The 25,091-nt window shown below is 43.5% G+C and overlaps 1 protein-coding gene across 2 annotated transcripts; it reads right to left on the bottom strand.

The window, feature by feature from the left end:
* Nucleotides 1–2,447: 2,447 nt before the first annotated feature.
* Nucleotides 2,448–19,965, bottom strand: GOLGA7 (golgin A7). Of its 2 annotated transcripts, none has more exons than XM_075858681.1 (6): nt 19,859–19,965; nt 17,933–18,058; nt 9,345–9,497; nt 8,200–8,301; nt 6,378–6,427; nt 2,448–3,509 (listed from the first exon to the last, which is right to left on the bottom strand). In XM_075858681.1, the coding sequence occupies exons 2-5, from the start codon at nt 18,038–18,040 to the stop codon at nt 6,383–6,385; spliced, it is 408 nt and encodes a 135-aa protein (XP_075714796.1). In that variant the 5' UTR covers nt 18,041–18,058; nt 19,859–19,965; the 3' UTR covers nt 2,448–3,509; nt 6,378–6,382. The 2 variants fall into 2 exon arrangements, with proteins under 2 accessions (XP_075714796.1, XP_075714797.1); XM_075858682.1 differs by lacking the exon at nt 19,859–19,965 and adding an exon at nt 19,825–19,847.
* Nucleotides 19,966–25,091: the final 5,126 nt, after the last annotated feature.

Below are 25,091 nucleotides of genomic sequence, written 5' to 3'. Positions count from 1 at the left end.
GAAGAGAAGTGGATGATGCTAATTCGTCAGCATCATACACTCCGATTCCTAACACCCAGCTAGTAAAAGAAGTAAAAACGTCCCGATGTACACACAATATAAGAAAAGGAAAAATATTAGCAGCCAGGATTAAGGACGTTGGACACGTCTGAAACGCGTAGGCTCCATCACTGGATCGATATTCCTTCTTGCACACTAGGACTCCATACCTTTGGACCTTTTTAACCAGAAGACTAGTAAAACTTGGAAATAGTTTCAGTTTTATTCCAAACACAGCGCTGAATCCAACTCTCTGTTACCCTCTGCTACACACATAATACACGCCCAGTTGTACTTTTACTTTAAACACGCCCAGTTGTACTTTTGCAAGCCTCATTTGCATAAATATAAAAATGGTCATAACTTGGCCAAAAATGCTCGTTTTAAAAAAAAAACAAAAAAAAAAACGTTACTCTAATCTACAATGCAGCACCGATCTGCTGCAATAGGAGATAGGGGTTGCATTCGAGGCTCTGTCACCAGATTTTGCAAGTCCTGCGAAGTGAATAATACTTTTTATCAACTACTTCTTCTTACTCAGGAGAATAAAGACCCTCTGGTATTTTCCATGTGGATTGAGAATCTCCCTGTGAATTTGAGGATGACAAAATTTGAAACCCAGAAACTTTTTTTTATTGGGCCTTGATTTTACGATACAAAGGCTAGAGAAGACTTTACTTCTTCTCTAATACAAAAAAAATCATGAATTAATAATTGCTGTTCATCATTAATGACTTTTAGGATACGATTTTGGTAAAAGTTGCTTTTTATACGATTCAGTAAGTCATTTTGCACATTTATGAATTTTTTTGCTATCTAGTTTGATTTATCAGTTTCATCTTTCTCTGCCTTGAGGGTGGCCAGACACATTACATCAACCTGACAAGGATTGGCTAATCATCTAATGTGTATGGGGGCTTCCTACTCTCCCCTAACAGCAGATGTCGGGGCATAGACGCATCGGGCAGTTGGATTTCAGCATGCCTGATCCTTTTGTTCTCAGGGAAGATAACCTTCTGCCAGCGCAGGAATTTTGCACCTCAGGACCTGGAAGAGACATGAAGCCAAGCAATAAGGAAGACCCAGAAGCACCAGATACGAGGAACACAGATCTCCGATCAGAAGAGGACAAAAATGTGGACATCATGCTGAAGTGAACGGTCGCATCTGCATACATCGCCACAGGGAACGCCACGCCCTGACCTGACTCAGTCGCACTGGCATCGTAACGCTGCCCCAATCCATGTGGTACGCGGCAGGACTTCCGAGAACTCTGTAAAGTTTTTATCTATACAGACACAGGCTCCCCAATGAGAGAACCAGAAATAAGCAGGAAATCTTCAGCACCGCTCAGCTTTAATCTCACAGGACCCCGGAATCTTTAGGTAGTAACAGACTCCCAAAGTGGAGCGCTGAATGCACGTTGAGATGTCAAGAAGGAGGCATCAACAATCTAGACCCACTAGAATCCATATATAAAAAAATATATATATAAATCTAAACCCCCCCCCCAGAAAAAAGCTCAGGGGGACCACTTTCCCTGACTTGACAACTGTAGGGGCAGGAAATGGTGGAAGGGGCCTTTTAACCTCTGTTCCTATACAGGTCATGGATAAACGTTCCAGGTGGTGCCCCCATGGGTGACTAAATGAAAAATAATGAGGTTTTCCCATTTGGTTTTGAATTAGTGAAAGAATTAATATATAGGCGATACATTGCCTTACTCACGGTGACATATAAAGGCAACTCATGTGTGGCTGCTACTTCATAGAGCCTCCTGGCCACATTACTTCGCTTTTAAAGCTTCTTCTGTGTAGCAGTTGAACCTAAAGGAGTGTCCCCCTCAACAACTTCATTATAATGGAGGGGTATAGTTTTCATGGAAAAATTCAGCATGCCCACACTTTATAGTATGGTACCTCAGGTAATTCGACTCGTTAACATATATGACTATGGACACCTTTGAAGGTGTTTTTTTTAGGTCAGTGCGACTAATGTACTCAATTAGTTTTTATTAAAAATTAGTTCTACTCTTGGAGATACAGCGGTTATGTATTCCGTATACAGAGCAGCTGTATCCTTCGCTATTCACTGAATCAGTCACGTGCTCCGTGTCGGCAGGTCTTGCGTGTCGGACACGCAGGATCCACCTGTAAACTATCACATCTAAGTTCATAACTTAGCTGTGACAGATTACAAGTGGATCCTGCACGTTAGAGACATGAAGGACCCTCCGACACTGAATCAGTCAGGTCCGCGGGACTGACGGATTCAGGGCATAGCAAAAGAGACCGGTGTTACACTAATCACACGGACTTATCCATTTATTAAAAAAAAAAAAAAAAAAAGCGCCATCAAAAGGTGTCCATAGCCTTTAATAACTGAAATAGAAGTAAACTGAACAAAAATTTCCCTATAAATTAGTTTATTTATAATAAATCCAATACATAAAAGCACATGGTTTGTTACAGTGGCTTAATGTACACAAGAGGAGAGGTTTACATGGCATGAGCAGGGAGTTTATATTCAATACCAGGATACCAGTTACCACACACAGTGGATCTGCTACCAGCATCAAGACTGCACAGGAACAGAGGGTGGTCGCTGGGCATGAGAACTGTGCCAATGAGCAGCGTCTGGTCGAGCTGGAAAATGAATTGGCATTGCAAACACATTTTTCTCCCTCTTTCTTCAGATGCTTTTGGCTACCCACAACTCAACGTGTATACGTTCCTTTACATGTGCCGGTGGTCTTTTTCCATATGTGGGCATCAGAGCAACCGTTAATATACTATGCTAACATTCAGGAAAAACAAAGACTTTCAAAACCACCAGTGTCAATCAGAAATCGACCTTCACAAACCTTTTGGTGCTAAACATATATGATAAATACCAAGTTGTAATAATCCAAAAAATTGAGCGGGCACAAAAAGAGAACACAAAGGGGCAGATGTAATGAGAATATCTATAATACAGTATAATAAAAAAAACAATGACAAAGTGCTGCCTCTAATAATGATTTCCACCCTGTCAAGTGACAGATGACGGTCAACCTGGCACAAGCACTGTCCACCCGCGCACCAGCCTGATTTCCGGAAGCCATCACTGCATCCACCTTTACCGTATGCACTTCCACTCAAAAGATACAAAAAAAAAAAAGGTGGGGGGGGGGGGGGTGAAAGAAAATTGGCACTACCCCCATTTAAGTGAGCCCCCCAACCCCGTGGATGATGTCCATTCTGCTGAGCCATATTCAACCTTCTCTCATCAGGTCCTGGAGGAGATCATCAGATGTTCCAAGAGGGCAAGCTGACAGGGTCACGGATTGGCACAGGAAGGGGTGCTGGGTCCATGAGGTACAGTATGGAGAAGTCGTTGAGGATGTGCTGCTGACATGGGAATGGCAACTGGAGGAATGTCAGGGAGGACGGTCTTGCAATGGAGAGTATTTACAACAACAGATGAACCACCTGGTTACACGATAGATATGAGATACAGTTCGGTTAGAGTTTTATAAAGTTCCCAGCATTGTGTTATAAACCCCTGTATATAGACCAAGCGCATACATGCCCCTCTTCTTCCCACAATGCCAGTGTGTTAGCCAACATCTGACTTGCCAACCTTCAGTACTTTTTACTCGCAGTTTCAACAAGTTAAAGGGGTTTTCCCACGAGGGACATTTATGACCTATCCACAGGATAGGTCATAAACATCTGATAGATGCGGGTCCCACCTCTGGAACCCGCACCTATCTCTAGAAGGGGCCCCCTAAACCCCGTTCTAGCTCTTTTGCACATGCGGACTCCCGGCCACTTCCTCATTACATGGTCGGGAGTTACGGAAACAAGTGTAACTCGTTGAGCTACGCGGTTTCCGTAACTCCCATAGTAGTGAATGGCAGTTATGGAAGTAGTGTAGCATGAGAGCTACATTGTTTCCGTAACTACTAATCAGGTCTATGGGGCTTACGGAAACAGCGTAGCTCAGCGAGCTACAGTCTTTTCTCCTTCATGGTCGGAAATCAGATGTAGAACTGGGTTTAGGGGACCCCGTTCTAGAGATAGGTGCAGGTCCCAGAGGAGGGACCCGCATCTATCTGACATTTAGGACATATCCTGTGGCTAGGTCATAAATGTCCCTCGAGGGAAAACCCCTTTAAGGTTCTACCGATACTTCTGTATAATGAAAAAATATATACACTTTCCAATATACGTTCTGTAGCGATTCCTCACGGTTTTTTCAAGATCTCTGTTTGCTTTCATTCAGTAGGAAACTTCATGGTCTACTTCCATTGGAAAAATAACCTGTCCTGGTCATGTGATGGACACACAGGTGCATGGTTTGTTACAGTACAGTTATCATAGCGGTGTCTTATAATGAGCCATGCACCTGTGTGTCCATCACATCACTGGGACAGATTTTTATCCCCTGGAAGTCAACAATGAAAGTTCCTATTAAAGGACTGCAAGCAGAGATCTTGAAAACCATGAGAAATTACAAAAAGTGCATTGAAGAATTTTATAACTCCTTATACAAAAGGTACCATTTATTTGTGAAACTAGAATACCCCTTTAAGTTAAAGGGGACCTGTCAGCTCTACCGACAGGTTTGTTTTAATAAAGATTTGTATTCTTCATAACAATTCTGGCGCATTGTTGTCTTAGAATTCTGAATTGTGCCGTTACTACTGTTATTCCTTCTGGAAATGTATAAATAAATTGACAAATTGGTGTTATCATTCCTCTGGTCAATGGGGTGTGTCACTATACACACTGAAACTCTCCAATCAAAGTCAACGGTGTCAGATTGTGAAGGGACACGCCCCTATGACAAGATGAATGGTAACAACCGGGTCATTTATTGGGAACTATACGATTCAAATTTAAAAAAAAAACCACACAGATTTAACCCCTTAATGACCAGCCTATTTTGGACCTTAATGACCAAGCTATTTTTTACGTTTTTCAATCGTCGCATTCCAAGAGCTATAACCTTCTTATTTTTGCATCGACATAGCTGTATAAGGTCTTGTTTTTTTGCGGGACAAGTTGTATTTTTTAATAACACCATTTTTAGGTACATATTATTTATTGATTAACTTTTATTAACTTTTTTTTGGGGGGGGAAAATCGAAAAAAATCTGAAATTTCACCACTCTTTTTTGCGTCCTAAATCTACGCCGTTTACCGTGTGGTATAAATAACACAATAACTTTATTCAGCGGGTTGTTACGATTGCAACGATACCAAATTTGTATAGTTTTTGTATGTTTTACTACTTTTACACAGTAAAACGCTTTTTTTTCAAAATGATTTGTTTTTGTGTCTCCATATTTAAAGAGCCGTAACGTTTTTATTTTTTCGCCGATGCGGTTGTATGAGGGCTTTTTTTTGCGGGACGACTTGTAGTTTTTATTGGTACCATTTTGGAGTAGATGCGACTTTTTGATCACTTTTTATTACATTTTTTTAAAGTCAGGATTCACAGAAAACAGCAATTTTTCCATAGTTTTTTATTATTTTTTTTACGGCGTTCACCGTGCGGGTTAAATAATGTTATAGATTTATAGTCGGGGTCGTTACGGACGCGGCGATACCAAATATGTGTAACTTTTTAACTTTATTTTGTTTTTTTAATAGCAAAGCAGTTTGTAAGGGGAAAAGCTGGGTATTTCATTTTTTTCACATTTTTTTTTAAATTAACTTTATTAAACTTTTTTTTCACTTTTTTACTAGTCCCACTAGGGGACTATAATATGCGATTCTCCGATCGCTATTGTAATACACTGCAATACTTTTGTATTGCAGTGTATTACTGCCTGGCCGTTTAACACGGACAGGCATCTGCTAGGTCATGCCTGCGGCATGATCTAGCAGGCAGTCGCTCCAGGCAGACCTGGGGGCCTTTATTAGACCCCCGGCTGCCATTAGAGACACAGACACTCGGCGATCGTATCGCCGGGTGTCGGTGGGGGAGAGAGGGAGCTCCCTCCCTCTCTCCAAAACCACTCAGATGTGGTGCTCGCTATTGAGCACCGCATCTGAGGGGTTAAACGTGTGAGATCGATACTAATATCGATCTCACACGGCAGAGCAGGGACGCCCCCAGCTACCTCTAGCAGCTGAGAGCAGGGAGATTTGACAGCTCCCTGCTCTGTTTACTTATTCCGATGCCGCGACGTAAAAAGTCTATGGCATCGGAATAAGGCCCGTTAGTGACCGACGTAGAAACACGATGGGCCGGTCACTAACGGGTTAAGGATGGAGAAACTATTTTCAAATCAAACATTCCCATATATAAGAGATATAGATCCGTTGAAGAAATATTATGCAACATACCTGTCCTATCTGCCAGTCAGGCTTCTGTCTTCATAGATCGTAATCTCAATCTGCAAATTAGGTCAAGGAAAAAGGATCTACAACAGACCAAAGGTCCTCTTACATGGCCGATAAATGAGCGCTGATTGATGATCGGCACCACTTCGATCCATCCACAAAAATCAATGATCATTAAGTATGGGGATGAATAATAGTTAATACGATCGTTCATCTCCAAACATTTGCATCATGTCGTTTGCACGGGAAGATGCGCTGTCGACTAGCGACTATTTTTTTTGACACAGAAAAGATTCAATCAGGCGATGAAAGAGTGTTTGCTCGTTGATCATTGCTCGGTTTACACAACTCAACTATTGGGAATGAACGTTCAAATGAATGCCTGTTTGCCGATCACTGGCCTGTGTAAAAAAAGCCTTACGGCCTAATTCAGACAGGCATAGTGTACCTGACTTTAATGGTCTGTATTCCGGATGCAACATTTTGACCATAGATCCCCCAAAGCGAGGTCATACACTGAGACAAAACAGAGAGCCACCCATACACTACATGGTGGTCCATTCGTTTGAATGGCCAGCATTCCATGCTATATTACCCCTGCAGGTTTATATTACCTAAGGTTTAGTAATAACACTTATTGAGGCATCGGCCCTTCATTCTGCATCCTATTCCACTTGTTTCCATAGTAACACATACAAATCTGATAAAACACTAGTGCAAAATAGGAGGATCCTGGAAATACATCAGAAGCAGCAGCACAGATCTCTCTGCAAGTTTGCTACAATGTATCAGTCATTTTAGCTCACAGGGCATTGTCTAGGCTGGATACAATTTCTCCCACTTCTCAGGTATAGGCAGGACTAGCTATGCACCAGTATGCAGCCAGTGAATGTAAACAAGAGTGTTCTCATTCACTGACAGGATACCAAGATCTTGAAAAATTGTGAGGAATTGAAGCCCCTTTAAAAGGTATGTGGAAGTATCATGCCTCTCGCTATTTAAAAAAAGGGAGGGGGGGAGACACTAGGCGGTAATCGGCACCCTGTGCTCCTTCCAGCGTTGTACAGTCCACACATCCCTCTTCTACTAGGGTATTAAAGAAGCACTCTGAGTTCGTGTTTTTCCGCACCCCGTGTTTGTAAACGTAATATAGTGAGGTGTATTGTCTTACCTGGTGCTGTATTTCACGGGATGCCAGTCCGTTGCGGGCCGTCGTGGCATCACGTGATCTTCAGTCGGACTCCCTGTATCCTACAGCATCTGCTGCAGGGTCCGGAGGTCAGTGTCTGAACGCAAGTCTATGAGAACCTCGAGGCGAGTCTTATAAACTTGCATAGACACACTGACATCTGGCTTCTACAGTGGACTCTGTAGGATCTGCTTTGTCAGAGTGCAGGTCACGTGACCCGCACGGTGGCCTGGAACAGAGCGGTAGCGTGTGAAATTCAGCGCCAGGTAAGTCAATACACATCACAATTACAAACAGGGGGGGGCGCTAAAACCAAAAATCATGGGTGCCTCTTTAATAGTGCAGTGCTGTAGAAAAAAAAAAAAAAGCATTTTCACATTTAGGAGGTACTTCACAAAAAAATATTAGATTTTATTGTGAACCTTCCTGAATATATTTTTTTTTACCAGACTTGGTCAGGGGAATTTCAAATTCTGTGCTTCATATACCGATGGGCAAGATCAATTTTGACATTGAAGGAACATGTCGTCTGCATCCCATTTACAGACTCCTAGAACTATATAAAACAGTGTATGACCTGATGTTTATCCAGGAGGAACTTGAAATGGTCATAGAAAGAAATAGTTAAAAGGATACCACTCGGAGACCCCTTTCTATGGGGTCAGTCAGGAGCAGGCCTTGCGGAGCATAAATCTTCTCATTTTGCTCCTGAATATACTTCGCAATTTTCTTCAGAACCTAGAAATAAAAGCAACAGGGGTGAGATGGGGCACACAAATATCTCAGATACTATGGGTTAAACAATGAGCAGTGGAAAAATCAATCTGCCCTTATAATATCCAGCATAGTGTACGCTTACAAAAAGACCATCATGACGGAGTATGGGTGCTGTGTGATATGATCCGCTTAGCTTTTTCCAAGGCGGCCATTGACTAGAATGGACAACCGTGTGGCCACCCAGAAAAAGCAGAGTGAAACCGTAAGGGAAACCAAGTGGCGCTGCTGACACTTTGTTCTACTTATCCGCAGGGATCACGACAGGTAAATAGGACACTTTTTGGAGAGTGGAAAAATTGCACTTTACTATAAATAAGTAAGCAAAGTCAATTTTGAGTCGCCTTAGATTTAGTAGCCCGTTCTCTGTACGATGGTCAAAAACATCTCTAAATACATTTCTCTGGCAGCACCAGGGTTAATCTGCAGGAAGATCGAGGTGGATAAATGCATAAAACCCCATTCTTGAGAACGTGTGTGCGCTCACACTATATACCTCTCACAGAGGTGAATTCATCCAAATCAACGGCTTTCTCTGCCACTTAGGAAGAGCTGTCCAACAACCCAATATTTATAGTCAGGTTGAAGGGGGGGGGGGGGGTGGTGGTTGAAGACACAGACTGCGATTATTAACCACTTTGATGGTGGGCACATACACGGGTGTAGGTGGGAGCACTGTCTCTTTATCCTTCGTGGCAGGGAGAGGGTTTACCGGAGTCTGGCCAGCCCTGGCTGAATAAATAAATCCAGGATCTGTCTGTACGTGGCAAGCCATTTCATCTCCGAGCTGCTGAAAGGTCTCAATTCATTCTCCCAAAAAAAAAAACTCATCTAAACACAGCTGACCGGGAATAAAAACGGCTCATTTTATATCCGCACTCTCTTTAATTCTTCGGGAGAAAAACAAACTCCTCTGTAAGAGCTTGAAGGGCGCCAAAATGGAAGAAGCAGTGAAGATGGAGAAAGCCGCACGAAGCCCGTACCGTAATAATGGCCCCAACACCCACCTTCTCATAGTGCGTTTCCATACATAGGAATACGGTATAGGCAGTGAGGCAGGCCAGGCAGCCCTCTAGATAGGACTGGCCGCCAAGCTTCTCCGCCTCGGCGAACAGGTTGTTCAATGTCCGCACCGTCTCCTCAAACTGTTGTCTGTCGACCTGAGGAAGATACAAGGATATTAAGCCGGTAGATATTTTTTTTAATACTGTAAAATTTACAACAAATCAAATTTACAGGAATAGGTAGATCGGCTCGTTCATGTCTTTAGAGGACTGGCCTCAAGTGTCAGTCATTAAGTGGTTCACTAGTTTATAAATAATTTCAGCCGTTTCTCAGTTCTATCCATTACCAGAAAAGCTGGGTGACAACCAATATGACCATGTCCACAGGATAGGTGATAAATATCTGATATCGGACACCACCGCTCTATTCATTTCTATTAGGGGCCGCTCCGCTATCTTCGGCAGCCCCATATTAATTTATCACCTGAGCAGAAGTGATAAATAATGATTATGGGAAAACCCCTTTAAGTGAGAAATATGCCTGGTCATGCAGAGAAACGTCGCCAGGTGGCAAATTAATATATAATGCCAAGTTGCCATTCTGGGGTCGGAAAAAGCCTAGTGATAACCCCTGTGGACAGAAATAATAATGGCCACGGTGGCTTTTATGGAAATGTTCCTTAAAGCATACACATATACACCAAGTAGTCATTGCAGTCCCTTAGATGACATCACCTCTCAGTTATGTGTCCTGTATTCGCAATGTAGACTGTAATATAAGGATATTATATGAATATAGACAATATCTTCACCTGCATCAATAAGCTGCAGTAATTACAAGGTCATTCTGGACTACCTGCACTAACACATAGCCATGTATGTCCTTAACCCCTTCCCGCCCCCCAAAATACTACGTTGTGGCTTGTTTTACTACTACGGCAAAATGATGGTGCGGGTTCAGGAGCTGTGCCCATGGCATCACCTATGGGCAATGGCTGCATTACACAGTCAACATCCCACTCTAACCCCACAGGATGTGCGCTGCCGCTCCATTAAAGGATTACGGGACTCATGGAGAGAATCAAATATAGCGCTCACCGGTTTCCGTCAGCCCCATAGACATTGAATGGAGTAGCAGTAGGCATGTGTGACAAACGCTCCATTCAAACTCCTATTCATAGCGGTTGGGCATTGAGGAGGAACAGGGAGCTCGGACCCCTCGTTCTAGTTATGTTCATCAACATGTCTGTGGTCTAAGTCCCCCCCCCCCCTCCCCAGTATAACTTTAGCCAAAACCAGTAATGGATCTCCCCTCCCAGAGAAAAAGTTGGATCTCCAACCATTTTCTTAACAAGAAAAATATGGCAGCAAAAATACATAAGGGTTGGTGTCAGAACGGACAGACGGTGAGAGTATTTGTTCTATAATATCAAAGCGGCCATGTGGTATATTGTGTTTCAATGACTTGGTGATCGTTTCCCTTTAACACGTCCCACTTCATGTATAGAGATATCCTATGGTCACTGGGTACATTGATATCCATCCATATGAACACTCCCTGCAGGCTCGCTGTGTGGTGGGACATTTACCATAGGGATCTGAACAGGAGTGAACTGACCTGAACAAGACAGGGGCTCGGCCATTTCATTTTAAGCTTAAAACCGAGCCAAAGAAAATCAAGTCAGGCCCAGGTTTTGTACGGAAAAATATTATTTTTAATGCATGTGATATTAAGAAGCCCTGAGGCAACACAGAGCGAGAGCCTGGAATGTGGAGAAAAAAAAGCCAGGAAGAATAGAGGAGCCTCGATACAGGACGGATTACCCCAACCCATCCCCCTAGATCAGGGTTACTAGCAGCATTGTATACAGAGCTCTTTGGAGGCTCCTATATCCAGCTGACTAATGTATTCTGCATGAGGGCTTGTTAATAGCGAGGATTTCCAGTCAATGTTCCCTCAATACTGCAAGATAAATAACCACAGCGACTTCTCGCCTGGGGAAGCAGACCAAGCATCATCGTTCCCTAGATCAGATAGGGTCCTAGTGGTCAGACCCTCCCCGAGTACACTTTTATAGCATATAGAATTGACATATTAAAGGGTTTCATGGGACAATCCATTTAACAAGGGGTTTTCCAATCTAAAATTACCCCTTTTTAGAAGCAAGCTGCTCCGGCGATCAGGTGATCGGGTCCAGTCTCCAGTTTCGCCTCTATGCCTGTGCAGTGAAATAGTAGTCTTCATGGCACCCAAGTAAATAATTGGATGACCGTGTCATACATAGTCATGTCAAGTCTGTCAGGACAGGAGGGACTGGTGAAAAGCGTAAATCTATTCGCAATATACAGTCTATTGTGGATAAAACTTTATGCCAAGCTGCAGCGATACGGTGCCGGGTCAATGTTCAGTTCTATCGGGTTTACTGGCACTAGGATCTCCCGGGTCATGGTTATATGACTGGCATCCGTGGTCTAGTATTGTCGATATTTCAGTAATGCCGAGACCTACCCGGAGGAAAATCTGCCTCAAAACTCTATTTGGATATTCCTCTGCCTGCACACCGATTTTCATGCAGTTTTTTGCCCGCGGCCATTGAGCGCCGCGGGCATAAACCGCCACAAAGTACGCTTTCTCTGCCTCCCATTGATGTCAAAGGGAGGTCAGAAGCGTAAACGCCCGAAGATGGGGCATATCCCTTCTTTTACCCACATGCCGTTTTTTTCGCTTGCAGGAAAAAAACGCCTCTGTCTCCCATTGAAATCAATGGGAGGCATTTTTGGCCGTTTTTTGGCACGTTTTCCGACGCGTCCAAAAACTGTGTGAACTGGCCCTTATAAGAAAGAACCCCCCCCCCCCCCCACAACAATATACTTTATAATGGGAGCACAGCTTTTAAATGCGGGGACAGTCCGCGGCCGTCCGTGCCTGTAATCAGTACAAGGTAGCCATCTCTAGGTTGAACAAGAGACCTTTTTGAGTACTTTTTCCCCAGAAAGCATTGCCCTATAGACTCCCTGCCTTTTGCTACATCTCCAGGATTCGAAAGAGTACATTTTGTGAAGAAAGTTTTGCAAAACAGTCTAGAAGACGCTTGTTCGGACAACCGCAATTCCTCCCGACCCCTCCATACACATGCATGCTTGACTCGGCTGAGCGTGTACTCAATAGGGAGAGGGGAATAAGCTCCTGGCAGTGGCTAATCTCCTGTGACAACAAAGGATCGGGCATGATGAAATCCAATATGCCTAATCCTTCTTTCCCCTAACATCTGCCTGCAACGGAGAATCGGGACACATACACAATAGATGGTTGGCTCGTTACACCAAAATTGGTAGGTTAAGCTAGCGTTTATATAATGTGTATGAGCACGCTTAGTCTTCCTGGTCTCCATTACGGACAATAATGGGTCAATCCTCATGCTCGGTGCAATTGATGAAGCAAAATAAGCTTCTTCCCTTTTTCACATGCACTAGTATTGGAGGGGAAAACAAAACGGATGCCCGCTGGGAAAAATATAGAGCACTTGTAGCGCAAGGTCATTACTTGCTACTATGAAATTAGCAAAATATACATTTTATTTATGAGCAAGAGATCCAATAACAGAACATGGCAGCAGAGGAGAGATCAAAGCCCTCATTGTTGCCCTGTAACTCCTTTATGGCGGCCTGCATGGATTTTACCCATGGCGATCCTTCTCTATTATCAGAAGAATTCCTATAAGTAGGTTAGGCTCCCGTTACTAAAAAAAAAAACGACTTAAAATCTCACCTAATATAGCCTAATATAGCCCCCTTCATGTAACTCAGCAACATTTCTACCTGGCTCAAATGCAAACGATCCCGTTATTACAATCCCAGCACAATGAATAGGGGCTCTATGGAGAACGGCTAGCCTGCGTAATCCCTCCATGGAGACACAATGATGATAAAAAACTGAAAAGACCTCAAAACTAAACAAGTGACCCTGCAACATGAGAAAGAAAAAAAACCTGGAAGTTCTGGATCCATTTCAGCACTAACAGGTCAAACGATACTTTACACCACAAAAGAGCGGGAAGCAGCCAAGGAAGCTCTGCATTCCTGTCAGTATCACCCACTCAGGTTAAGTCACGTTGCCAAGAACGGATCTGATCGTTTTTACCAAAATCTCTATAAGTCTTCCTGAGAGGTGTAGACAACCAGACACTGTAACCATCCTAAATAAACTCTTTATATTACACAGACTATGGCTGTCCTATGAAGTGATGGGCCCATCTGGAAAGTAAGGCTATTAGCTGAGTCACTGGAAACCTTATCTTCTAGACTGTAGGTGTGAACACATTCCAGAAACCAGGTAGCAAAGGTTTAAACTCCAGGGGCTCGTCCACACGTAGCGGAATTGCTGCCGATTGTTCGTCCGGAATTGCGGACGTACAATACGCAGCAGGATACAGTAGCAACAAAGTGGGTGAGATTGAAGTAATCTCATCCAAACGCTACATAAATATTCCGAGCAGAAATTGACCTGCAGCGCGTATTTTTCATACCGCAGCATGCCAATTCCTGCTGCGGAAAGTGGAGGAATTGCTGCGTTTTTCAGAGATGTCGTCACCATCTTCCAACATTGAGAAAAACGCTGAAGAATACGCACCATTTTCTGCAGTCAAAAACACAGGAAACTGTGCATTTTTTTTACGCAGCAGAAAGTCTGCTACTTTCAACGGAATTGCTGCAGGAATTTTCTGAAGCAATTCCGTAATGTGTGAACAAGCCCTAATGATAGTCAGACACCTACATAGCAACTCCTCCCGACAACCCCAGACATCTCCAGCAGCAGCTTATCTCCTGTGAGAACAAAGGTTCAGGCGTTACGAAATCCAACATGCCCAATCCTCTCCACCCCCACCTGCATGTAAGGGGGGGGGGGGAGGAGTCTGGGTTCCCACGTACACATTAAATGGTCCGCTGTTCCCCCCAAAATAAGCGGGTTCAGCTCACGTTAATCTAACCTGTATGGGCACTTTGACCCCTTAAGGACACAAACAATTTTAGTCTTGAGGATAGAAAGATTTTTGGAGTTTTACCTCTTTGCATCTTGCTTGACATAGTTGTAGGTAGGGTTGCACGATGCATTGAAACTTCGATATTGTTTCGATGCCGTTTACCCTCAAACGGAGTCGAAGTTGTGTGGCCGCACATATTAGTTTAGTAATACATAAATGTTGGAGTGGGGCCGCGGCTGTGTAATAGACATTGCCCCGCTCCTGAGTCCTGACAAGTGCGCTGCACTAATGATTGCCGGCATCGAAGACAGAACATGGAATCCCTGTGACGCAATCGAGGGACATACCATATATGGGCAGACAGCCCAGTGTCCATGGAAGGACCCCAGGACTGTCTGACCAGATTTCCTGTTAGGGCATACTTAGGTATGTCCTAAAAACTGCCTGTGTACTTTCAGTATATAGATATGTGCCAGTACATTAAAGTTTAAAAAAATAAATAAAGAAAAAAAAATAAAAAAAAAAAGGGGGGGGGGCACTTAAAAAAAAAATGAAAAAAAAAAAAAGTTAGAAAAAAAAAAGTTATACACGTTTTTTACAATAAAAAATAGGCAGCACGGTGGCTCAGTAGTTAGCAATATTGCCTTGCAGCGCTGGGGTCCTGGGTTCAAATCCAACCAAGGACAACATCTGCATAGAGTTTGTATGTTCTCCCAGTGTTTGCTCCGGGTACTATGGTTTCCTCCCACACCCCAAAAACATACCAATAGGGAATTTAGATTGTGAGCCCCGATGGGGACAGTAAGTGACATATGTTGGCGCTATTATATAAGTAACAGAAATAAATACATTTGTGATGTTTACGTGGTTATAAAATAAAATCTGCTTCCTTTCACTTAATAATCTGAGGCACGAGGTATTATGAATTATGAACCTCCATGTGCCTCACATTAATAGTAATTAACCCCATCATGTACCTCAAACATTAACCCAATGAGGTCCATTATGACTAAGGAACATGATGGGGTTAATTACTATTCATGTGAGGCATATGGAGGTTCAAAATTCATCACACCTCGCGCCTCATCAGAAAATGAAAACTTTTTTTTTTTAATTATTGTTGGAAAAGTATCATTTTGGTATCGAGAATCGCAATACTACACAAAGTATCGGTATCGAAGTCCAAATTCTGGAATCGCGACAACCCTAGTTGTAGACTTTTTTGCCGGACAAGTTGTACTTTTGGGTGCCATTTTTTTGGTAAATTTACATTATTGTTTAATTTATATTAATATTTAGTTGGGCAAAAAAGCACGTTGTTACGGTAGTGACAATACCAAATATGTGTATATTGTTTCATGTTTTGGGACTTCTATTTATTAATTGTGTGTTTTTTTATTTTCATAACTTTTTTTAAAAAAATTCATTTCACTTTTTTTTCCAACTTTAATGTACTGCCATACGGTATATCTATATGCCAGTACATTAGTGCATACTTAGGTACACAGGCTAACAGGAAATATAGTCAGACATCCCTATGGTCCTTCAATGGACCCTGAGCTGCCTGTCCAGATATGGTATGGCCCTTGATTGCGTCATGGGGACTCCCTGTGATGCAATCAAAGGGGAATCCCCCTTTAATTTTCCCATTGAATGCCGCAATCAGTGTTTAATGGGTTATCGACAGATCAAAGGTTTCTCTGATCTCTGCCATTAGAACAGGGTGGCGACTGTGTATTACACTAGCTGTGCCCATGCATTCAGCATAAGGCCTTATTCACACGAACGTGTCCGTTTTGAGCGCGCAAAAGTTCAGTGTAACAGGTGTATATGGTGTGTGGCTGTGTGATTTTCACGCAGCCGACATCATTATGACACTCCCTTTTTATGTGACGACACAGTAAAGGAGGGGATTTTATGTTTCTCTGCTTTACCAGTAGTAGCGCGAATCACACGCGTCACCCGGAAGTGCTTCCGTGTGCCGTGCACGATTTGCACGCACCCATTGACTTCAATGCGTGCTGCGCGAAACATGGGCAAGTATAGGACGTCGTGAGTTTTACGCAGCGCACATACGCTGCGTGAAAATCACTGACAGTCTGGACGGACGTATAACGCGCGTATCACGGACGTAGAACACGTTCGTGTGAATAAGGCCTTACGTACAAGCTTATGATGCTGCAACATCCAGCCGCTCACGACAAGCATAGACGTCAAGCGTCAACCAGTTAAAGAGCTATTCCATCTCATACATTTGTCATATCCACGCGATATGTCATAAATGTCCGATACATGTGGGTTCAACCACTGGGACCCGCACCTATCTCCAGAACGGGGCTCCCTTACTACGTCCTACCGACTCCTGCGGTCGTTGGGCTCCAGACACTGAGTTACGAGATGGCCGGGAGTACGGAAACAGAGCACGTTTTGCCACTCTGTTTCTGTAACTCCCATAGAAGTGAATAGGGGTTTTGGTAACACTGTAGCACGCTGAGGTTTGTGGTTTCTGTACATCCAGAGTCCTGGAAACAGAGTAGCTTGCTGCGATATGCTGTTTCCGTAACTCCTATACACTTCTATGGGAGCTACAGAAACAGCGTAGCTCAGCTATTTCTGTACTCCCGGCCACCACGTAACAGCTGGAGAATGTAGGCAGGGGGTCAGGAAGCCCCATTCTAGAGATAAGTGCAGGTTCCAGAGGTGGGACCCATATCTATTGGACATTTATCACATATCCTGTGGATAAGCCATAAATGTCGGAGATGGGAATACCACTTTAACTTTTTCAGAGTCATCAAAAAATCAGTTCCGGTTTTCTTTTTAAGTGTTCCTTCAATTCTGACATTGGATGTGGAGATACGCAAGTGCATTTTGGGCATCCGTATGAAGCCTGAAGAGCACCGTGCACTGGTCCTATTTTAATTAATGGGACCTGTGCACCCGAATTGGAGGGACACTTTAAGGAAGCGTATGGCTCCTGTGGGTGAACTTATGAACTTATCCAAGGGAAGGGGCTGAATCGTTATATAGAGATATCAATTCCTTTCAGCATCTGCCGAAGATATCCGTCACTGAAAATCTCGGACAACACGTTCTTTACAGGGCAGACATTTCCAGTGATGGGTATATCTTAAGATGCCAACAGTATTCGGTAGATCTAAAGAGTGCTACCACTACTTGATTTGGCGAGTCCACACAGGTCATGTACTCCCACCGAAGCGCAATTCAAGAGCAACATATCGCTGCCCTTATGGATGGAGTCAAATAGATTTGCACCTTGTGTTCCATGGACTAAAATAATTCACCCATCTCTTAAAAAAAAAAAAAAAAAAAAAAGGAAGTAGGACTATTCCACCAAAACTTCAATTCAATTCCCTGTCTCTTCCTGTAAGACCTGCCAGAAACGAGCTACTGTAAGGTGCAGCTTGCACTCTGCTGGCAGGACTACCCCCGCTGGGAATCGGAAGTGTCTATACCCCTGCACGCACTATCGTTTTCACTAATAATTTATATAGGAATAACCATATATTCAATTTGCTAATATATTCGTTAATTCGACCACAGGTAAGGTTATTAAACAGGGTTATGATACGCGGTTACCAAACTTACCCGGGTCTCCAGCTCCGACGGAAACTTGGTCTGGAACTGACACAAGGTGCCATTGGTGTAGTCTCTCTGGATAAAGACTTTACCGGCCACAGCTGCCTGCGGTCTCATGGCCACGAACGGCACAATCTACAGAGGACGATATAGATAAACATAATGAAACGCTTTTACACGTCTACCAATGTATGACGACGGCGTGGTATGGGTGACCACGGGTAACCTGTACTATATAGAACTCATGACCACCCTGTAAATGCCGACATTGCCTTTCGTGGCAGTAAAAACAGATATAAAACTGGGAAAAACCACAGATTTAACCCTTTTGCTGCCAGTGTTTTCTGGAAATATATACATATATATGAATGGGGGTATAATATGGTTTTTCCAAAAAACACCTGGCAGATTGTGAAGATGATACCCAGAACTTTATACACGTGGGCGCCTCCATGCTAGTGTGCATCACAGGGTAACATTTTGTAGAAAAAAAAGTCTATCAGTGTGTTTGGTGCAACTTTCTAATTCGTTTTTATTGAAAGTTATTTAAACTTTTTGAGATACAGCTGCTTTGTATTCTGCATACAGCTGTATCTTGCGCTGAACACTGTACTGGTCAGGTCAGCGGCACGGACTGGTTCAGTGCCAGCGGGTCCTGCATGTTCGGTCTCTGATACGATATGATCGATGACAGGTAGATCCTGTGTGTCAGAGACACGCAGGACTCGCTGACCGCACGATTCAGGTCTCAGCGCAGGATACAGCTGCTCTGTATACAGTACAAAAAGCAGCTGTATCTCAAAATGTCAAAATTATTTTTAAATAAAAACGAATTAGGAAGTTGCACCAAAACACACAGACATTTTCATTTAAAAAAAAAAAAAAAACAACAAGAAACTAAAGCGCTTCTAAGGTTTACATAGCCTTTGATATTGTGTTTTTAGAAGCAGATTTTACATTTTGATGGGGAAACCGGTGCAGATTTTATGCTGTGGATTTTGGTGCGTTTTTCTATAAACTCGTCAGATACAATTTGTAGATGAAAATGAAAAATAAATTGACAGGAAGCCGATTTTAAAATCCCACCATTGGTCAATTTACATGTGGAAACATTCTGCAACGTGTAGATGAGATTACAATAAAGCCTAACATAGTAAATCGGTCCTAGCGCAATACCATTATAAACATGACCAAGGTATAATTACATTAAGCGTATATCAAGTCATACATACATGATATATTAAGACCAAAGACTTTTTTTTAAGTGAAAACAAAAAAACAAACGGATAATTTACTGCATGTAAACAGATACAAATGTATAGCATTACGTTTGCATATGTCGTCCATTGAGATCAATGCTAAAAAAAAACGTCACGGATGCCTTTTTTGGAGTACAGAATAGCGTAGCAGACTACACTTTTCAGTACTTTCAAAAAACAGTATCCCAGCGTAAACCATGACGAACATAGACCAAACGGATGCCATTTCAATCTACATTTGACCCATTATATACGCCGAGCTATACGTTTCAATACTTTTTTTTAGTGTTTAAAAACGTGTATGCCCGGCGGATAGCAGAAACGCAGTGTGAATGGGGCCTAACCTGTGTAAATCAAAGAAGTAAATATGCAATCTAGTGTTAAATAACATGAAATAGGATACAACAGTGTTAACCCCTATATAAAAATATATAGGCGACATCCCCAGTCATTATATACACACACCCCCACCCCCCTCCATGGCAGCAATAGCTAACACATTTGATGATGATAAAAATAATGATGATCAGAAGTAGTGGTCCTGCCCATAGTATACAATACATAACACAAACACAGTAGGATTCCTCAGCAGCCTGTATATAGCGCCCTCATATAGAATCGCGACCTCATTTTAGCAGATACCTTTTAGTAAATCTCCCCCATATCCCGTACTCACCCACTTCCGTCTGCTGGCTTCAGCGGCGTTTAGCGGCAGCCGTAAAGAGAGCGACGGGCGAGCCTGGAGTAACACGTGACTGGGATCACATGACCGCCGAGACGTTCTCCTCAGTGGAGTCTGTGCTCCCGGCGCTCACTGCCCAGTATGTGCCGTCGGTATACCGCTGAGCCTATGTGTTCTAATTAGGAGACATTCTGGCCATTGCATTGAGAACAATTTCCCCCTATACATGTACAATATACATTTATCACCAGCGTGCCTCCCTTCTTCAGAGTGGTCTCCAGCTTTGGCAAAACTACAACTCCCAGCATGGCCTGACAGCTGAAGAGCGCTTGGCCAATTGCAAACCTCCCAACATTTGGATCCCCCTTTGTGGGACATTATTGCTTTTTGGATTGAGGGACACAGCACCCCCATCTTATTGTGATCAGATATTTATAGCTTATCAGGCTTTTCAGAACCAAAATAACTTTTTTAACTTCTTGCTCACTGCCCAACAGCGATATAAGTCACACCAATCTGTGTATGACTGCAGCGCCATTGTGTTTCCGAAATCCAGGAGCGGAGACAGAAACTGCGCAATGAGAGCAGTAATATATTAGTCCTGGTGATCATGTGATTACGGGATCGGGGCTATAGCTACTACACCGTAAGGCAATGTTCACATGTGTTTTTGCCAAGTTTATAAAAAATTATCTGGCAGAAATTCCAATTGTTAACATACCAAATGGAGCTAGAGAGGCTGTAGTTCCTTCCTAAAGTTGAAACATCCTCCAAAATTCTCCTATAGGTGGCATAATATGTAAAAAACAATCCGAATTACGTCCGAAAATACGGCTCCAAAGCGTCTGCAAACATCTGGCCATTTATTTGAATGGGCTTTACGATGTTCTGTGCCGACGGTCATTTTTTTTACGCGCCGCTGTCAAAGAAGTGCCTGTCACTTCATGAGACGTAATTGGAGCCGTTTTCCATTGACTCCATGGAAAAACAGCTCCAATTACGTCCGTAATGGACGCTGCGAAAAACACATGCACTTGCCATTACGTCTGAAATTACGGAGCTGTTTTCTCCTGAAAACAGCTCCGTAATTTCAGCCGTAACGGAGGCTGCCGTGGGAACATACCCTAAAAACGAACACAAAAGAACACCAGCAAACCAGTGCGGCAATCCAAAACTATACATCCTCTCCAGCAAAATAATCAAAAGGGAACCAACGATAAAACTTTAAGTGCAACTCAAAAGAATGTGACATTGTTTTCCCCCAATTATACCCCCAAAAAAAACCTGTTAAAAAAGGGTACAAGAAGAAAGCCTCCTTTATCATGGGAAAAAAAGACATAAAAATGATTTATATAACCTATCAAGAAAAATTATGGAAGCGCCTATAGACTTCTATAGGGAGTCCATGCCGTAATTACCGACAAAAAAAGGACATGCTCTATCATTTCTACAGCATTGACACCCATCCGTAAAAAATACAGAAAGGTGTCCGAAGCCCCCTAGAAATTAATGGAAACGTAATTATGGATGAAAAATACGGTCGTGTGCATGGGTCCAGATCCAAAGGCACCAATAAAAAATCAAAAACCCACAAACAAATAGAACATTTCTCCCTAATGTAATTCTATCATTATCACCTTAAAAAAACATATTTTTTTTATGTCCGTACCATACCAAACACTGAATGCTCTTTTCCTACATGTCCCATCATGCATTGCTGGTCTCTCTGCACACTAATCTCCGCCCACCACATCCCTTTGCTGAATAGGTCCGCCCCTAGTACGCCTACACCTTCCCTCATCACAGTTCTCACCATCGCTTCTTCTCCTTTTATTGGGGGCGAGTACAGGGGCATGCACAGAATGTGCAGGAGACATCCTCAATAACAGACGCAATGCTATATTCTTGAGGGTGGCTGGCTTAGTAAATGATTGGTAGCAGTATCAGCCCCTTTTTGTGACATGTTCTATGACGCCCCGACACCGAGGGAAGTAGGCAGCAGTAAGAGGTCACGTGTAGCTGTGTTGGCGCATCATCAGGACGCAGTGAACTACAGAGTGACCCGATCACATGACCGGTGTATCAACTCCCGTTTTGGAGCAAAAACAAAAAAAGTACATTAGGGCCTGTTCACATCACCGTTCGCTTTCCGTTCTGGGGTTCCGTCGGAGGTTTCCGTCGGGTGAACCCGGCAACGGAAAGTGAAAGTGAAACCACAGCTTCCATTTCAGTCACCATTGATATCAACGTTTTAAAACCAGAATCAATAGCGGAGTCGACTGCGCTATTGATTTAGGGGTGTGTCCCTACACAGACTGACAATGTCCAATCAGTGCTGACAGTTTCTGACAAGGGTAGGGGCATTCCAATTTTTACCATGGTAACACCCATTTGTCAATTTATTCATACATTTATAGGAGGAATAATAGAGAAATAGCGCAACTCGGAGTTCTAAGAATAGATGCTCTAGAATTGTTTTTTCATGGTGAATACAATTATTTACTAAAACAGACATGTCAGGAGATGTGACAGGTCCCCTTTAAGGGCTAGTTCACACGGCGGATTTTGTGTGGCGGGTTCCGCCGCAACATCTGCCGGGGAACTATTCCTGCCAACGGCCGGAAGATTCCTCCCTCCCGTTGACAACAGTGGGAAGTTCGGGAAGATTAAGCAGGACGCTTCTTTTTCCCGCTAGATCAAATAATCAGCCGGAGGAAAAAAGAAGCGTCCAACTCCCATTGAAATTAATGGGAGGCGGAATTTTGAGGTGGAATCCGCGGCAGATTCGTGTGAACATACCTTAAAAGTCTTCACTGTATCTGCAAACTTCTCTGATCTGAAACATATTCTGATGTGTCAATAAGAGGCTCTTACATATGTGTCCGTACCATTGTCTATGTATTACATCATGAGTAGCCTTCTTTATATGTCTTTGGTGACCATCTTGGCCATGAAGTTTTGCGGGAATGACCATTATAATGTGTCTGAAGCCTCCGCACATTGCGCATGATAACCGACGTCATACAATTCCTATAAATACTCCACGTTTCTGTGTATAGCAATGTCTTCCACACACTGTCACAGCTGTTCACTGGCTTGCATGCTTGTGATTTATAGAAAACCGGCCGGGTCTCATTATCTGCAGCGTATTAGCCAAGAGTTGGAAGCCGGGAATTGATACCTCCCTGTGTCAGGCAGGGTAGCCGGGGATGAAGGTCATTGGAGACAATAGATTGTGTGTTTGCCAGATTTCCTGTGTGATAGTGGGGCATAAGCAGCTGTAAAGGCCCTTTTACACGGGCCAATTATCGGGCAAACAATCGTTCCGTTCCCGATAATTTCCCTGTGTAAACAGGACAGCGATCAGCAGATGAACGAGCAAACGCTCGATCATCTGCTGATCGTATCGTTTTAAAAAAGTAAAATATTATCGTTGTCGGCAGCACATCTTCCTGTCGCGCTGCCGACATGATAGTAATGTATGGGGACGAGTGATCGGAGTAACGAGCGCTCATCCCCATATTGGCTTCCTGTGAAGCAAACGAGGGCTGATCAACGAGCTGTGTTGTTGGTCGGCGCACCTTTACACGGCCTATGATGGGCCGTGTAAGAGGTTCCTTTAGAAGAAAGGGTAACGGCAATTTCTTTTCCCATTTTTTTTACTATTTATTTTTTTATTCCGATTCAGAGGGTCACCACAGAAAAATGATCTAAAAAATAAATAGTGCAAGTCTATAATTTCTACAAAATTCTGTTGGCAGCCTACTTTACTCTTCACTGAACCAACGCTACCAGAGATACCAATCCAAGAGACAGATGCTTGGCTAAAGGGCAATTCAGCACTATTATTTGTTGGGGCCCTCCAGAGCCAAATACTGGTGACCTGCCTCCGACAGTAAAGGGCCCAGGATGAAACTGAATATGAAGCCAATACATAACAAGTCCATATTGATGGAGTTTACATGACTGAACTAGAATGGTATGTTGATACATAGGGTAAACACTACAGAATTTCCAACAGGGCTTTTTGTGTAGAGATTCTGCAGTGTTTCGCAAGAGAAATTGACAGAATGTTTAAATCCAGGGGCGTAACTAGGAAAGACTGGGCCCCATAGCAAACTTTTGACTGGGGGCCCCCCTCCCCTGGGTATCACACAACCCCCCCTTGTATATAGTGCCTCCCTATAGATTCCGCCACACAGCGCCCCCTATAGATAGCGCCATACAGCCCACTGTAGATAACGCCATACAGCGCCCTGTAGATAATGCCATACAGCCCCAAACCCCCCTGTAGTTAACGCCATACAGCACCCCCTGTAGATAACGCCATACAGCAGCCCTGTAGATAACGCCATACAGACCCCCTGTAGATAACGACATACAGACCCCCTTGTAGATTACACCATACAGACCCCCCTGTAGATTACGCTATACAGCCCCCCCTGTAGATAACACCATACACCCCCCCCTGTAGATAACACCATACAGCCCCCCTGTAGATAACACCATACAGCCCCCCCCTGTAGATAACGGCATATAGACCCCCCACCCCCCAAAAAAACGGCCTATAGTTTGTCCTACAAAAGACATGCATCCCCTATCCACAGGATCCACAGGATAGGGGATACATGTGTGATCGCTGTCAGCGATAAGGAGAATGGGAGACCGAAAGTCCCCTGAAGTTCTCCATGACAAACCTTGGACTTCCGGCGTCTGCGCAGTTCAATAAAAATGAGAGGCGCGCTGGTCACACATGCGCACAAGCGCGACCGGTGCGCAAGTAATTTCTATGGAGCTGCAGACAGACCCCGGAAGTCCGAGGTTTGTCATGGAGAACTTTGGGGGACTTTCGGTCCCCCGGTCTCCTTATCGCTGGGCGTCCCAGCGATCACACATGTATCCCCTATCCTGTGGATAGGGGATGCATGTCTTTTGTAGGAACAACCCCTTCAGTGGCGTCGCGCTGTAGCAGCCATAGCGGCTGCTAGCGGAGCCTCCGGCCATGGGGGGGTCCGTGCCGGCGGGCCCCGTAGCAGCCACTATGGCTGCTATAGCGGTAGTTACGCCACTGTTTAAATCTCATCACTTTGCTGCTACTGTAATTCGCTGCAGAATTTCCACACAAAATATCTGGTCCAAAATACTGCAGTGTTTACTCTACGTGTGAACATACCGGAATAGTTAGGATACAAACACTCATAGTCCTGATGATAAAGTCTATTTCCTC

Source organism: Rhinoderma darwinii, chromosome 3, assembly GCF_050947455.1.
Source record: "Rhinoderma darwinii isolate aRhiDar2 chromosome 3, aRhiDar2.hap1, whole genome shotgun sequence".
Lineage (NCBI taxonomy): Eukaryota > Metazoa > Chordata > Amphibia > Anura > Rhinodermatidae > Rhinoderma > Rhinoderma darwinii.
This window is presented reverse-complemented; position numbering and strand designations above follow the sequence as displayed.